At 54.9% G+C, this 12,697-nt stretch overlaps 1 protein-coding gene across 1 annotated transcript in view; it reads left to right on the top strand.

The window, feature by feature from the left end:
• The first annotated feature begins 3,875 nt into the window (after positions 1-3,875).
• Positions 3,876-12,697, top strand: part of FAM78B (family with sequence similarity 78 member B) — a 78,883-nt gene continuing 70,061 nt past the window's right edge. The window contains exon 1 of the mRNA XM_039222934.1: positions 3,876-4,138. Within this exon, the coding sequence (XP_039078865.1) occupies positions 3,876-4,138 (263 nt within the window). The remainder of the gene's footprint in view (positions 4,139-12,697) is intronic.

Here is a 12,697-nt window from a genome sequence, read left to right on the forward strand (position 1 = left end):
CCCACTGTGAAAGGGCCCGGAGGGTACTAAGAGAAGCAGGTAGCTGATGCTAACGGGGCAGGAACACTCGCTATGCCAAGAGAGACAGAGGACTTAGAACAGCAGAGAGACATTATGGCGCTTCTAAGGACTTTCTCTTGTGCTCCACGGAGCGGTCCGTTGGCATTTGCAGACCGAATATTCATGGGTGAAAATAGTCTCCGCCGAGTGATCTCCTTTTTATGAGGTAATTGCTGAGACACAAACTTGAATGGCCTGGTACAAGGCCGGAGAGGACTTGCCAGCCCCATAGCTCGTGAATGGACCAAGCCCAACACCTGGCATTCATGTCCTGGCACAATTTAGCTCTTCTTGTCTCCTTGACATCTATGTAGTAATTCTATAGTGACTAACTTTTTTTTTTTTCTTTTTTCTTTGCAGAGTCAGGGAAATATGGAGTTAATAAGGTACAGATGTAATGAAGTAAGGAGTTTATTTTAATGGCAACATTTATTTAAGTCACTTTAGAAATTACCTTGGTCCCATATTTATAGAACCATTAAGAGTCTAAAAGGATCCCTTACATTTTTCACACTTTACTGCTTTTTATAGTGGAAATAATATGTCATGGTGACATTCATGATTTTGGAGACTCATGAAGGTCATGGATGAACTCTTTGAGAATGTCAAGGGTCCAAATCTGTGAATAATGAGTTGTATTTTATTGGCACTCTACTGGATATGACAAGGTCTCATTTGAAGTTTGGAAAGAAGGTATATTCTCCTTTATATGCTTTTCCCTAGACATTGGAGAAGGCTGCCATCGTACTGCCCTGTTTATGAAGGTTTAGCATGTGCTACCAGAAGATGAAGGATCATATTTATCCACAAAATTGCAGCCTGACAAGTAACTCACACCAACAAAAATTAACTAAATTCCCCCAGCTGAGTGCTTTTCTCTCGGTCTTATTTCCTGGAACCTAATAACCACTGAAACTCAAACTCTGGCCCCTTCCCCAAAATACCTTCCAAGTACCTCAAACGTAGCATGACAATTATACAACCTCAATCTGCTTTCAATTCTGTCTTCTTGTTCTGACTATTAGAATCAAATGTATTTATTGCTGAAGCCAGGAAATTCAGAGTTGGCCAGACTCTCTCCCCAACATCTAATCAGTTACCAAGTAAATCGATTTTACCTCTTAGACGACTCTCAAATGCTGCCAGGCCTCTCTGCCCCATGGCACTGCCCTAGCTCAGGGCCAGATCATCTGTCATCACAATACCTTGCCACCCTGCCTCTAAGCTGTCCTTGCTCTATCCTCCAACAAGATACCGAGTAATTTTTCTCAAAATGCAAATGTTGCACTCATTGGCTTCCACGTAAGATCAAGATACGGTCCATCAATAACTGATTCCTGGCCAGTGACTCAGATGCCCACGGTCTGCACATAACAGAGAGATGCGTTGACTGGGAGCTGTTTATCTCCCTGAACGTGCTGTGTTCTTTCAAACCTCAACGCATTTTGCATTTGCCCAAGACTTGTCCTGCGCTGCCTGGAAACTTCCTCTTCAAGAGCTCTGTCAGCGTCTTCCGGATCCAATTCAAATGTCACTAGCCCAAGACAGCCTCCTGTACATCACTCAGGGGCCATCCTGCTCGGTTCCCACAGTATGGGGTATACATCACTGTGAAAGCACGAGTCGCGGTTTACACGAACAACTTGCTAACAGGTTTATCTCCAGTGACCCACGAGCTCCCTTACTTGAATCCTAGTACTTAGCACAATGCTGGGCTCCCGCCAGGAAGTCAGTCAGCGTTTCCTGAATGAAAGGACCAGTGATTGAGATCTGTAGCTACGTGCGAGAATGACAGAAGCATGTCCTCAAAGGGCGAAACCAGCTTTTTTGTTAACTATAAAGTGAACCAAGGTGCCAGAAAAGTTAAAACAAGAATGAAGAGTGCTTTTAGATCTCAACCGGTTTTTAAATTACTCATCACATCTGTCCTAGCTAAAGACTATCTCTAGCGAGTGTTTCACACTTGGGCACCAGATCCTGCAAATGTTCGATATCACAGAAGAAATACTTAAGGAGAAGTTATTGGCTTCTCAATGTAAAAAAGATGCCCCTTAAGAGTAAGAGCGTTTACTAAGCAGTGTTTTCCGTTTGGTACATTAGACCACAATATCAGACCCACGATTTAGGTCAGACTGTACCCAATGTCCAGTATCCGTGGTGGCCGTTTCCACGGCACAAGAACGGGTCCCTGAGACTCCAGGCTTTCTATGAGGTAGGTGGCTTACTACAAACAGGTATCCTGGACTTGTGTCATTAAGCAGTCACTATTTCAGTCCAGCCTGGTTCCAAAAACGTTCTCAAGTTCCCCTTGTACTTAGCAGGTCACAGGTTACCTTGGGTAACCTCGGGAAGGCTGCTAAGCACTCTAATCCAGCTAGATGCTCGTGCTGGGCACAACCTGGCTCTAGGATGCAGCTACATTCACAACACGGTGTCTGGGGTAAGTCCACCTGTGCTCTAATTCCCCAGTGTGTGGGATTTTGCTGAAAGAGCAATTTCCAAGAAGGAAAAGATTTGGATGAAGGCAGGCGATGAGTAAAAAGCTCAGCTGGCGCTACAGCCCCCAACTCCTGGCATTTTGGTGACGTGGTGTTAGGGCACGGAGGGTTTCTTTTGGGCACCCTCCCTACATGTGGTGGTGGAAAGAAAAGCTCCCAGAGCAAACCCTGTCGGACAAAGCCGTAAATCCACCGCCTTTCGAGCGACTGCTGGAGGCTTCCTCAAGGTAGGGTCCCCGGGGAGCTCAAGCCGAACTCCGATCTAGCAGACCGCGTTACAAATCCCCTCCAGCCTGGGATACAGCCGCTCCCCTGCCCCTCGGCTGCCCCAGACCGTCACTGCCGGGTCGCCACCAGACTCGCGAGCGTGGCGCCCTCCGCGGCCCCCCTCGGGCGGGGCCGGACCCCCAGCCCCCACGCCCACCAGGGCGCCACCTACCGCAGCCCCGCCCCGCGCCGGGCCCACGTGCAGGGCCCCACCCCGGCGCCCGCGGCCCTTTAAACACCCCCACCCTACACATCACCGCCCCCCCCCCCCGCCACCCGGACGGCAGCCGGAGAGGGACAAAACTCATGGCGTACAGCCAGTGTCCTCCGCGGATCACGTCCCGGGCCGCCCGGCGCGGGGGGCCCTCCACCCGCGGTCGCAGCCCCCTGGCGCCCCCCAACCCCCAGCGGCCAGGCAGGGGAGTGCGGGGCGGGGCCGGCGGCCGTGCGGGTCTCCGCCGCCGCCGCCGCCTCCGCCTGCCGCTCGGGCGGCCCGCTCGCCCGCCGCTGGGTGCGCTGCACGCGGGGGGCAGCCGCGGTGCAGAGGTTCATGCAGCGGCGGCGGCGGCGGCGGCTGCTGCTGCTGCTGCTGCTGCCGCCGCGGAGGCAGACAGACCCGGCGCTGCCGCCGCCGCCGCCCTCCCCCGGCTCCATGCCGCCGCCGCCGCCTCCTCCTCCTCTCCGGCGAGGGGCGGGGGGCTCCGGCCCCGGGTGGGCACCGCTCGGCGCAGCGCCGCTCCCCGCCCCGGCCTCGGCGGGGGCGCCCGCCGCCTCCTAGGAGCGCACGCTCCGCGCGCCCTGCCAGAGAGAGGGGGCGGGCGTGGGCGGGGGCCGGCGCGCGGGCGTCGGGGCGGCGGGGACCCCGCGCGGCGGCCGGAGGAGGGGGCTTCCCCGGAGGATGCCCGGCGGCGGCTCCCCGCTCCCAGGCGCGAGCTGAGCCGGACCGGGAGCGGGAGGCGCGTCGCCATGCCGGCGTGACGGGCGCCCCCGGCTGCCCGCGCGGGCCCCCGCGCTGCCCCACGCCGCGCCGCGCCGGCGCCGGGCGGCAGGATGGGCTGTATCCAAAGCATCACCTGCAAGGCGCGGATCCGGCGCGAGAACATCGTGGTGTACGATGTGTGCGCCACCATCGACCAGTGCCCCACGCGCATCGAGGAGACCTCGCCCATCGTCCTGCGCTACAAGACCCCCTACTTCAAAGCCTCGGCCCGCGTGGTCATGCCCCCCATCCCCCGCCACGAGACCTGGGTGGTGGGCTGGATCCAGGCGTGCAACCAGATGGAGTTCTTCAACACCTACAGCGACCTGGGCATGTAAGCGACTGGCGGCGCGGAGCCTGAGCCGCGTCCCGGGCCCCGGCTCTCCTCCCCGCCCGACCCTCCCGCTCAGCTCCTTCTTAGCGCTCTCCCCATCCTCTTTCTAAACCTTCCTCCCGCCTCCTCTTCCACCTCCCTCCTCCCTGCGCTTTTGTTTCAGTGACAGGGCGGGTGTAGGGAGGCTCCTCGCGGAGGCATGTTCTGGTGGTTTGCTTCTGACTCCCCGTGAACGCGTGGAGGACGGCGCGGGGCGGCGAGAACGCGACGAGGAGGGTTCGAGAGCCGAGCGTGGGGGTGGCTGGCGAGTGCCCTGGGAGTTCCGGGGCGCCGTCTGGGCTTGGTGGGGGGCTTCCCGGGAAGAGTTTGGGGGGACCTGTGGAGAGAGGAGCGGAGCGGAGCGCCGGGGGCGCACGGGCTGTGCCGCGCGTCCTTTGGAAAAGCCCGAGCGGGCTTGGAGGAGAAGGTCCCGGGCGTCCGAGCGGGACTTGCTGGCTCCGCCCTTGTGCCCTCGACCGTCGGGTCTGAGCCCTTGTGCCCCAGGCCGGGGAGCCTGCAGGCATTCACATTCGCCGCCGCAGACCGGGCAGGGCGGCCTCTCCGGCTCGGCGCCCTCTGGACGAGTTGTGCGGCGGTGGGGAGCACCTCGCGCGAGCAGCCTGGGGCCGGCGTGGCGCGCTGTTTCCCTGGAGCTCCTTGCAAAGTACAGGTCCCCTGGCTGTCCAGGGTCCTTACTTAACTCACAACTTCACTCACTGCGGCGCTGGAAGGGATTCCCTAGCGCCCACCCGCGAATCCCGTCGGCGAGCGGGGAGCTCTCCAACTTCCTTCAGCAGCGCCGCTCGGTGCGCGCGGGGCTGGGCGGCTGCGGGGAGACCCGGGCCCGCGGCCGCCGCAGCCAGGAGCCCACCGCCTGCCCCAGCGGCGCGGGCCGCGGGCTGTCGCGTCCAAGACTTTTTAGTCGCCCGGTGTTCTCATCCTCCCTGCCCGCTCCCTTGCGGGAGCAGAGCCTGAGCAGTTGGCGGCTTCAGCGGCGACAGGTTTGGGGCCTGCATCCTACCTGTGTGACCGGGTTGGTCTCGAGCACCCTCCCTGCAGCCTGTAGAGAAACCCGTTTCTGGACATTCGGCCTCGTGCCATTTATCACCCGGAGACTTTAGAGCTCCCGCGCGGTTCATCTCTTGAATTTTGATATGGGGCGAGCGTGTTTCTATCTCGAAAGGTCAAACTATCTTTCCAACGGCAGTTTGCAGGCTTTTTCTTGCACTCCGGGAGCATGTAAATTAACACTAGTCATGGGTGCTGAAAGAAAATTTGACAGGTCGTTTTGTGCCCCTCACCTTCGCCTCAGAGTTTGAACTTTTTAAGCACAGGATCTCAGTGCCGGAGAAAGCTCATTCCGAGTGAAGATGGATGAGAGCCTAGTTTCTTCCTGTAATGCCTCTGCTCACTGTGCCTCTGGCTGGATGTAAGAAATGGGGGGGGGGGGCATCTTATTTGGGGTGGATCATGCCACTTAAAACCAGGCACACCCTCAAAAAGATGATTATATCTGAATACACGGGTCTCTTAAAGTGGTTTTTGTAGAAGCTGGTTCCGGCAAAGTCAGAGAAAGCCCCAGACCAGAGGCCTTGTCTTTTGTCTCCCTCCTTTGGCTCTGATGGCAGTGTGCTCCTTGGCCGGAGCTGGGAAGGAGGGGGGGGGGCAGTAATTGCAGTCTGGGGCCTCTGTAGAGGAAGCTGGGAGGGACTGAACAGAAACAGCCTCACTTTACCCCCAGGCCTCTCTGTGGCTGCACATCTCTCATGAATCAGTACATCAGAGGCAAACAAACAATTTCTTTCCACAAAAGAAAATATATTCTGCCTCAGGGAAAGCCAAAGTGAGCTATAAACAGACATAGTAGATGAACTTCCTTGGGTCTGTAGGAGGGTGTGCCCACCACAGGGCCAACTGTGATGGGGACAAACCGGTGTTGGGTCTGAGGGACACATATTCCCCGACCTTTCCTTACCGAATTCTTGCCTCTGGGACCTGGAACAAAGTTTTGCTTTGAAGCTGCCACTGTCGGTATTTTACGATTCTTGGTGATCGTCTTGATGCAGGGGAACTGTCACGCCCGCAAGAAATCGTGAAGCATATTATTAGAGATCTGTGCCCAGAGTCTACCTGTCTTCATGGCCGCGATGACTGCTGTGTGTTTAAGGGTCCTTTGGAGCCCAGATTTGATTGAACTGGTCTCCACAAAATGTTTATGACCCGAAAACTTAGCCAGTGCAAACTTTTTAATGGGACCTCATATCACAAGAAAGTCATCACAGCCTATTAGTTATTATCCACTTTAGCCAGTATCTCGAGTTGGGGGGGTGGGGTGGAGGGCACTGCACCGCAGGCTGCATTTTTCACCCCTGTGCGATGCTCTTGTTCCATGAAGCATGATATGATCAGAGGGTTTAGGTTAGAAAGCTGCCTTTTCAACATTATAAAAAGGACCACCGGAGGAAATCCACAATTGAAAATGGCAAGAAACTTCTAGTGACAGGCTCAAAAAGAAAACACGGGCTTTTGTGGTTTAGGGTTTCAACATTTCCAAAGGGGAGTAGGTTTCAGAAGGCCCATTTGAAATCCTTGATGATATTGATGGCCAGAGCTTCATGTGAACTTGAACTCAGGTGACTTGGAACGTCTTTCTGCGATCACATAGAGCCCAGGCTGGAGAATATACATTTGTCCCCTATTTATGTGTCCTTTGGCCCTGGTGAACCCCACTAATGCAGCCCTGGGGGGACAGCCATACGTCTTCCTCTTTCAGGGATGAAGGGCCTCTGGCTTTTCTCAGTGGGCCCAGCCCATCAGCAAACCAATAATAACCAAGCGCCTCCCAGGCAAGGGCCCCAGCAAAGAAAGAAAGGACCAGCATATAGCTTCACTGTTCCTCAGTAGGACCGAAGGGCAGGGCGAAGTCAGAACAAGCGAGCGCTCCCAGGCAGTGTCCTGTCGGAGAAATGCTGGAGACGGGAGTGGGAAGGCAGGCAGAGTGCTCTGGACGCAGGACCAGAGCTGGATGTGAGGAACGGGTAAGGTTGAGCTAGGCGAGGAGGGGGCTAATTCTCAAGGGAGAAGAACAGCAAAGACACGGAGTCGGGAAATTAGAAGTTGTTCTAAGGGGGCATAAGTAGGCTTGGGGAGGGGAGCTTTGAGGTAGGAGAGCAGTGGGAGATGAGGTCCAAAAGCAGGCTGGGGTCTGTTGGGGAAGGCCTCGAACAAGGCGATCCGGAAGAGAGAAGGTTGAGATCAGGTCATCGGAACCAAGACCCACCGTGGGGAGGCTCTTCCCACTTCCTTCAGCCCCCTGGGGCATGCGGGAGCTTTTTAAGAGAGACACACAAATCTCTGTGATGGAACTGTTTTTAATGCTAGGGTGCGACACCCAAGAGGTTTCCTGAGTGAGGTTTGAACAAAGAATGGGGCTCATGTGTCAAGGATGGGTGAGGTGAGGCTGAGGTCAAGGGGAGAGCCAGCCACCACCCTCCCCACTCTCTCTGAGCCCGTGTGAGGCATCCTCCGGGATGTAAGGGAGCTCTGGTCCACCCGGGTGAAACTTGAGGCAATCGTAGCTCACTCCTGCCTCTCTCTACTCTTTCTTCAGAGCCAACATTAATGAGAATTTGACTCCACCTACCCACCTTGGTCGTCTGTTCATTTCAACCTAAGCTGGTTTCTATCCATTGCAGAATCGTTCTTGCTCAGTTTGCAGTGTCCATGTTACCGATCCAGCAGACACTGTAGAGAGACACTCACTTTTTCAGCACTATTCCACACAGTTGACGGCTCCCTCCATCTTTAATTACTCCCATCTTTTAGCCTTATGCTATTTTTCCAGCTGTTTCTGTGCCTTACCTCAAAGTACAGTTCATCAGGACATTACTCATTCGATCCTCTCCCTGGGTAATTTTATCCATCCTAATGGCAGCAGACTCTGTGTGTGATATGCGGTCACCTGTGGTACTGGTGTGTGTGTCTAATGTAGTTTCCACTAGGCTGTCTGAAAGGCATCTCAAATTTAATGGATCTAAACTGGAACACACACACTCTCTCTCTTTTTAATGTTTATTTAATTTGAGAGGAGACAGAGAATCCCAAGCAGGCTCCACACTCAGCACAGAGCCCAACGTAGGGCCTGATCCTACCATGGCGAGATCACAACCTGAGCTAGTATCTAGAGTTGGATGCTTAACCAACTGAGCCACCCAGGCGCCCCCCCAAACCAGAACTCCTGATTGCCACTACAGCTCCCTCCCCAAATCTGCATCTCCACCATCCTTCCTCCATCGTGGTAACCCCCCTGCCCCCAGCCCCTGAGCTGCTCAGGCTGAAACATCTGTATGTCATGCTAGATATTTTCCTATGTTTCCAGTCCATCATCCAAGAGAGCTTTGCAATCCAGCCACCTATCTGCGTCCACTCATACCCTCATGGGACAGGTCACTGCCAACTATCATCTGTTCCAACAGAGGATTTCTAGACAAACTTACCACCTCCATTCTTGCCGCCCCCCCAACTCCAGTCTCTTCCCCACACAGCAGCCAAGTGATATTTTTGAAATGTAAATGTTATCACTTTCCTGCTTAAACTTTTTTTTTTTTTTTTTTTTTTTTTACTGATAATGCATTGCAATCAGAATACAGTTTGAATTTGTATCCAAATACAAGGGACATTCTCTTCCTTGGTCTCTGAATTTCTGTCCTCAAGCTGCGCTGGCCTGTTTCCATTTCTTCAAAAAACCCAGCTTCACCCAGTTCAGAACTTTGCCTGTGCTGCTCTGTGTCTGACATCCTCACGTTGCTCACCCTTCCTCTAGAAGATTCTTACATCTCATTCACGTCTAAGCTGGTACCTCCTCAGAAGCCACTCTGATTTCACAGTTTAAGTTCAGGTTCTTCTGGTATCTTTGAGACACTATTCTTTTATTTGTTACAGTTAGGAAGAATATAATAGTAAACTTACCTAAGACCTCACCCTTCTACTGCCCCATGAAAGTAGATACTGTATCTATTTTCTTCCAGATGAAGAGGTCTTAGCTCCTAGCAGATACTCCACAAACATTTGAAAAAAATAAATGAGCCATTTTTTTCTGACCTCAGATAGCTGATGTCATCTGCCACAAATCCTGTCTCTCTTCAAAGGCAGCTTTTCATAGTAAACCCAAGGCTAACGCTACCAAGCTCTTGAACTCCGGACATAAGAGCCTCTGTCGCTTAGCACGTATCCAGTTTAACATCATTATGGTTTTTTTGTATCCTTTCGTCCTGCCTTGCCACCACCAGATCCACTGCTTCTGGGCGCAGGGCTTCTGTCTGTCACTTCCTCTGTCTCTGTGCGGGGATCTGTGCCCTCCCCGCTCCTCTCCCCCCCCCCCCCCCCCCCCCCCCCCCCCCCCCCCCCCCCCCCCCCCCCCCCCCCCCCGCGGTGCTCAGCAAACGCTGCAGCCTCACTTTCATGTCACCTGTGATAATGTGGCATCCAGCCTCTGCCCGAGGAGAGGTAACATAGAGACTTTGTCATAGCACTGTTCACCCTCATTGCTGACCCGTGGCCTGACTCTCAGGACCTGGGTATTTCGCTTCTAGCATCATGTACCCCAAAGCTAGCACTCCCCTGCTTGTTCACAGCTGTGTGCTGCCTTCATGTGCAGTGTGGCTTTGCGTGTGGCTCTCACTGGTCATAGAGGTGCCTCCTTTGGGCATCTGATAAGCCCCCAGGGCATTGCACTAACAATTCCATTTCTGTTATATCTCTGGATGGGGGAGGCGGTGGGGGTGGGGCTCATGATCTGGAAGTAGCTAGAGCTGCTCCCCGCCGGAAATGGTGAGGAGTCCCAGTCTAGAGCATCAGATGGGAAACAGGATGCACTTCCCTTACTGGAGTCCTGAGTGCCCTTGAAGGGGAGGTGGCCTAACCCTTTGCCTCTAATCTTCTCCATCTCGGAGAAGAGGAGCAGCAGAAGATTAGCAGGTCTTATCAGGAAGCATTAAGCTTGCTGGATATAAAGCACAACCCCGGGGCTGGAGGGAGTGGGAAGAACCAGAGGAGACATCAGGGAAAAGGGATAGAAGAGGAGTTAAAAATGTGGCTGGTATAACCGGCAATGCTCAAACCTGGAGAGCAGGTGTCAGTGACCTTCCACCGGGCAGCAGAGGCAGATGCTGTCTTTGGGGTCAGGTCTGCAGACGCTTCATGTTCCAGGTTACGAGAGAAGGCTGGTGGGGTGCCCGGGTGGCTCAGTCAGTGAAGCACCTGTCTCTTGGTTTCAGCTCAGGCCAGGATCTCACAGTTCGTGAGTTCGAGCCCCGCATTGGGCTCTGCACTGACAGTGCAGGGCCTGTTTGAGATACTCTCTGACCTTCCCGCACTTCTCTCTCTTTCAAAAGAAATAAATAAACTTTAAAAAAGAGAGAGAGAAAGAGAGCAGGCTGGCAGCCACTATGGCCTAGGGCCTCGCTTCTCCCTTGGCGCTTCTTGAGGAGAGGCTCAGGGTGCCCCAAAGGCCCCAAGTAGGTGATTCTGAGGCTCCCTTCTCGTCCAGCCACTTGGGTCACGGATAACAGCGGTGCTGCCCTTTCTGACGTGTTCACGCTAAACAGGCCACAGGAAGTGGCCACGATTTATGAAAGGCTAGTCTGAGAAGAGACGTAATGTGAAGTTCGCAGTAACAGAGCATTCTGGTGATGTTCCCAGAGAGGCAGGGCCCACGCGGTGGCAGCGGTTGGGGCCTCCACGGCCACCGTGGGCACGCGTCCACACAGACACTCTTGGGCAAGCTGCCTGTCTTTCTCACCGGCCCTCCGCCCTGATCAGCGAGGCACCCGGAGGGATGGCGGTGTCGAGGTGGGAGAACCATTCATGTCAGGAAAAGCCTCCTGAGTCTGCAGGTGCTGCCACCGAAGGGCCATGAATGTGGAGCTCTCAGGGCTCCTGCGAGGGTAGACATTAGCTGGGTTCAGAGAAAGCAGGGGACCAGCTCCAGGAGCAAGGGGACGCCTCCTCAGCTCTTGGGGACCCCACGCCGGCCAGTCTGGGCTGCAGGACGTAGGCCTGTGCCTCCTCCTCCAGGAGCTTCCCTGAGGGTCCCTGACGGGCAGCATCACAGTCACCAGCAGGCGGTCGCCCAGACCACTCAGCTGACTGGACTTCAGAGTCTGTCCGTCCCTCAGACCCTCCCGACGGCTGCTGTCTGCACGGAGGATCAGGAAGAGAAAGGACCGTGGGCTGCGCGTCGGCTCACTGGACATACATCCCCTCCTGGTACCCCTGTCCCACCCCGTGCTCTTCCAGGAGGGACTTGCTAGCCCCGGCGGGGCGGCTGGGGGTGGGGCGGGGCAGAGAGGCTCAATACCTGAAGTGGTTTGCATCCAGATTATTGCTAACGTGTCCACTGTCATTAATGTATGGCATCTATAAGGATGCTTTCCTTAGAGAAGGATTTCGTCTGTTTATAAAAAGGAGACTTCACACAGGTGACCTGACAATAATCACGGAACACATTTAGGACAACCGTTATTCGCATTTTAGATGAGTGAGCAGAGGCCCGAAGAGACTAATTTGTGTGCTCAAGGTCATCCTGGCAGGCACCGGCTGGGTCAGGCCCGGCGCCCAGGCCTCCCAGCTCCTGACCCAGAGCCTTTCTGTGCCAAGTGCACAGTCAGCCAACCCTGGGCAGGAGCTGCGGGCAAGAGAGGTCATCCTCAGAGCCGCGCGTGCTGCACACCTCTGGGTCAGTCAGCAGCTCTGGCCTCTGAAGACAAGCTAGGGCGGAGGGGAACATCTGAATGCATTCAACAAGACCAGAGAGAAATTTTCAGGCTGTTGGATTAAAGTGAAATAAATAAGACCTCCTGGTGTCTGATGGCACCCCACTGGGGTCTCCGTGACAGGCCTGCCCCACAAAGCCTCTGGCTGGCGCCCTCCCTTGGGACCCGGACTTTCCAAGCCAGCTTTGGGCCTGCACCAGGCCCGGGCGCTCAGAGGCTGTCAGAGGTCTGGCTAATGGGCAGCAATAAGCCAGCGTCCTCAGTCAGGAGGCCCTGCAGCATCTTGAAGAGGCAGGTGGGCTGAGCAGCTCAGGGCTTCTGGGCATGAGTGGTGGCCTGGACAGGCTGTGGCAAGTTGGAAATGGCCAGAAAGAGGCCAATGAGATGTTGCTCTGCTCTAGAAATGGGAGTAGGGGGCCGGGTTCAGGGCCTGGGGTAAGTGGGGACTGAAAGGCTTGAAGGGGACTCAGACAGGCTGGTTGTGGGAGAGCAGGGTGCCACCCTCTCGTCCTCCTACCAAGAGCCACCTGCTAAGCCCCCTTCCCCAATGGTGGCCTCCACACTTAAGGCTGGGGACTCAATCCAAGACCAGAATTTAAAAAAAAAAATTTTTTTTTTAATGTTTTTTATTTATTTCTGAGAGAGAGAGACAGCATGAGCAGGGGCGGGTCGGAGAGAGAGGGAGACACAGAATCTGAAACAGGCTCCGGGCTCTGAGCTAGCTGTCAGCACAGAGCCTGATGCGGGG

The sequence above is a fragment of the Hyaena hyaena genome, unplaced genomic scaffold, assembly GCF_003009895.1.
Source record: "Hyaena hyaena isolate Hyena2069 unplaced genomic scaffold, ASM300989v1 scaffold_1216, whole genome shotgun sequence".
Classification (NCBI taxonomy): domain Eukaryota; kingdom Metazoa; phylum Chordata; class Mammalia; order Carnivora; family Hyaenidae; genus Hyaena; species Hyaena hyaena.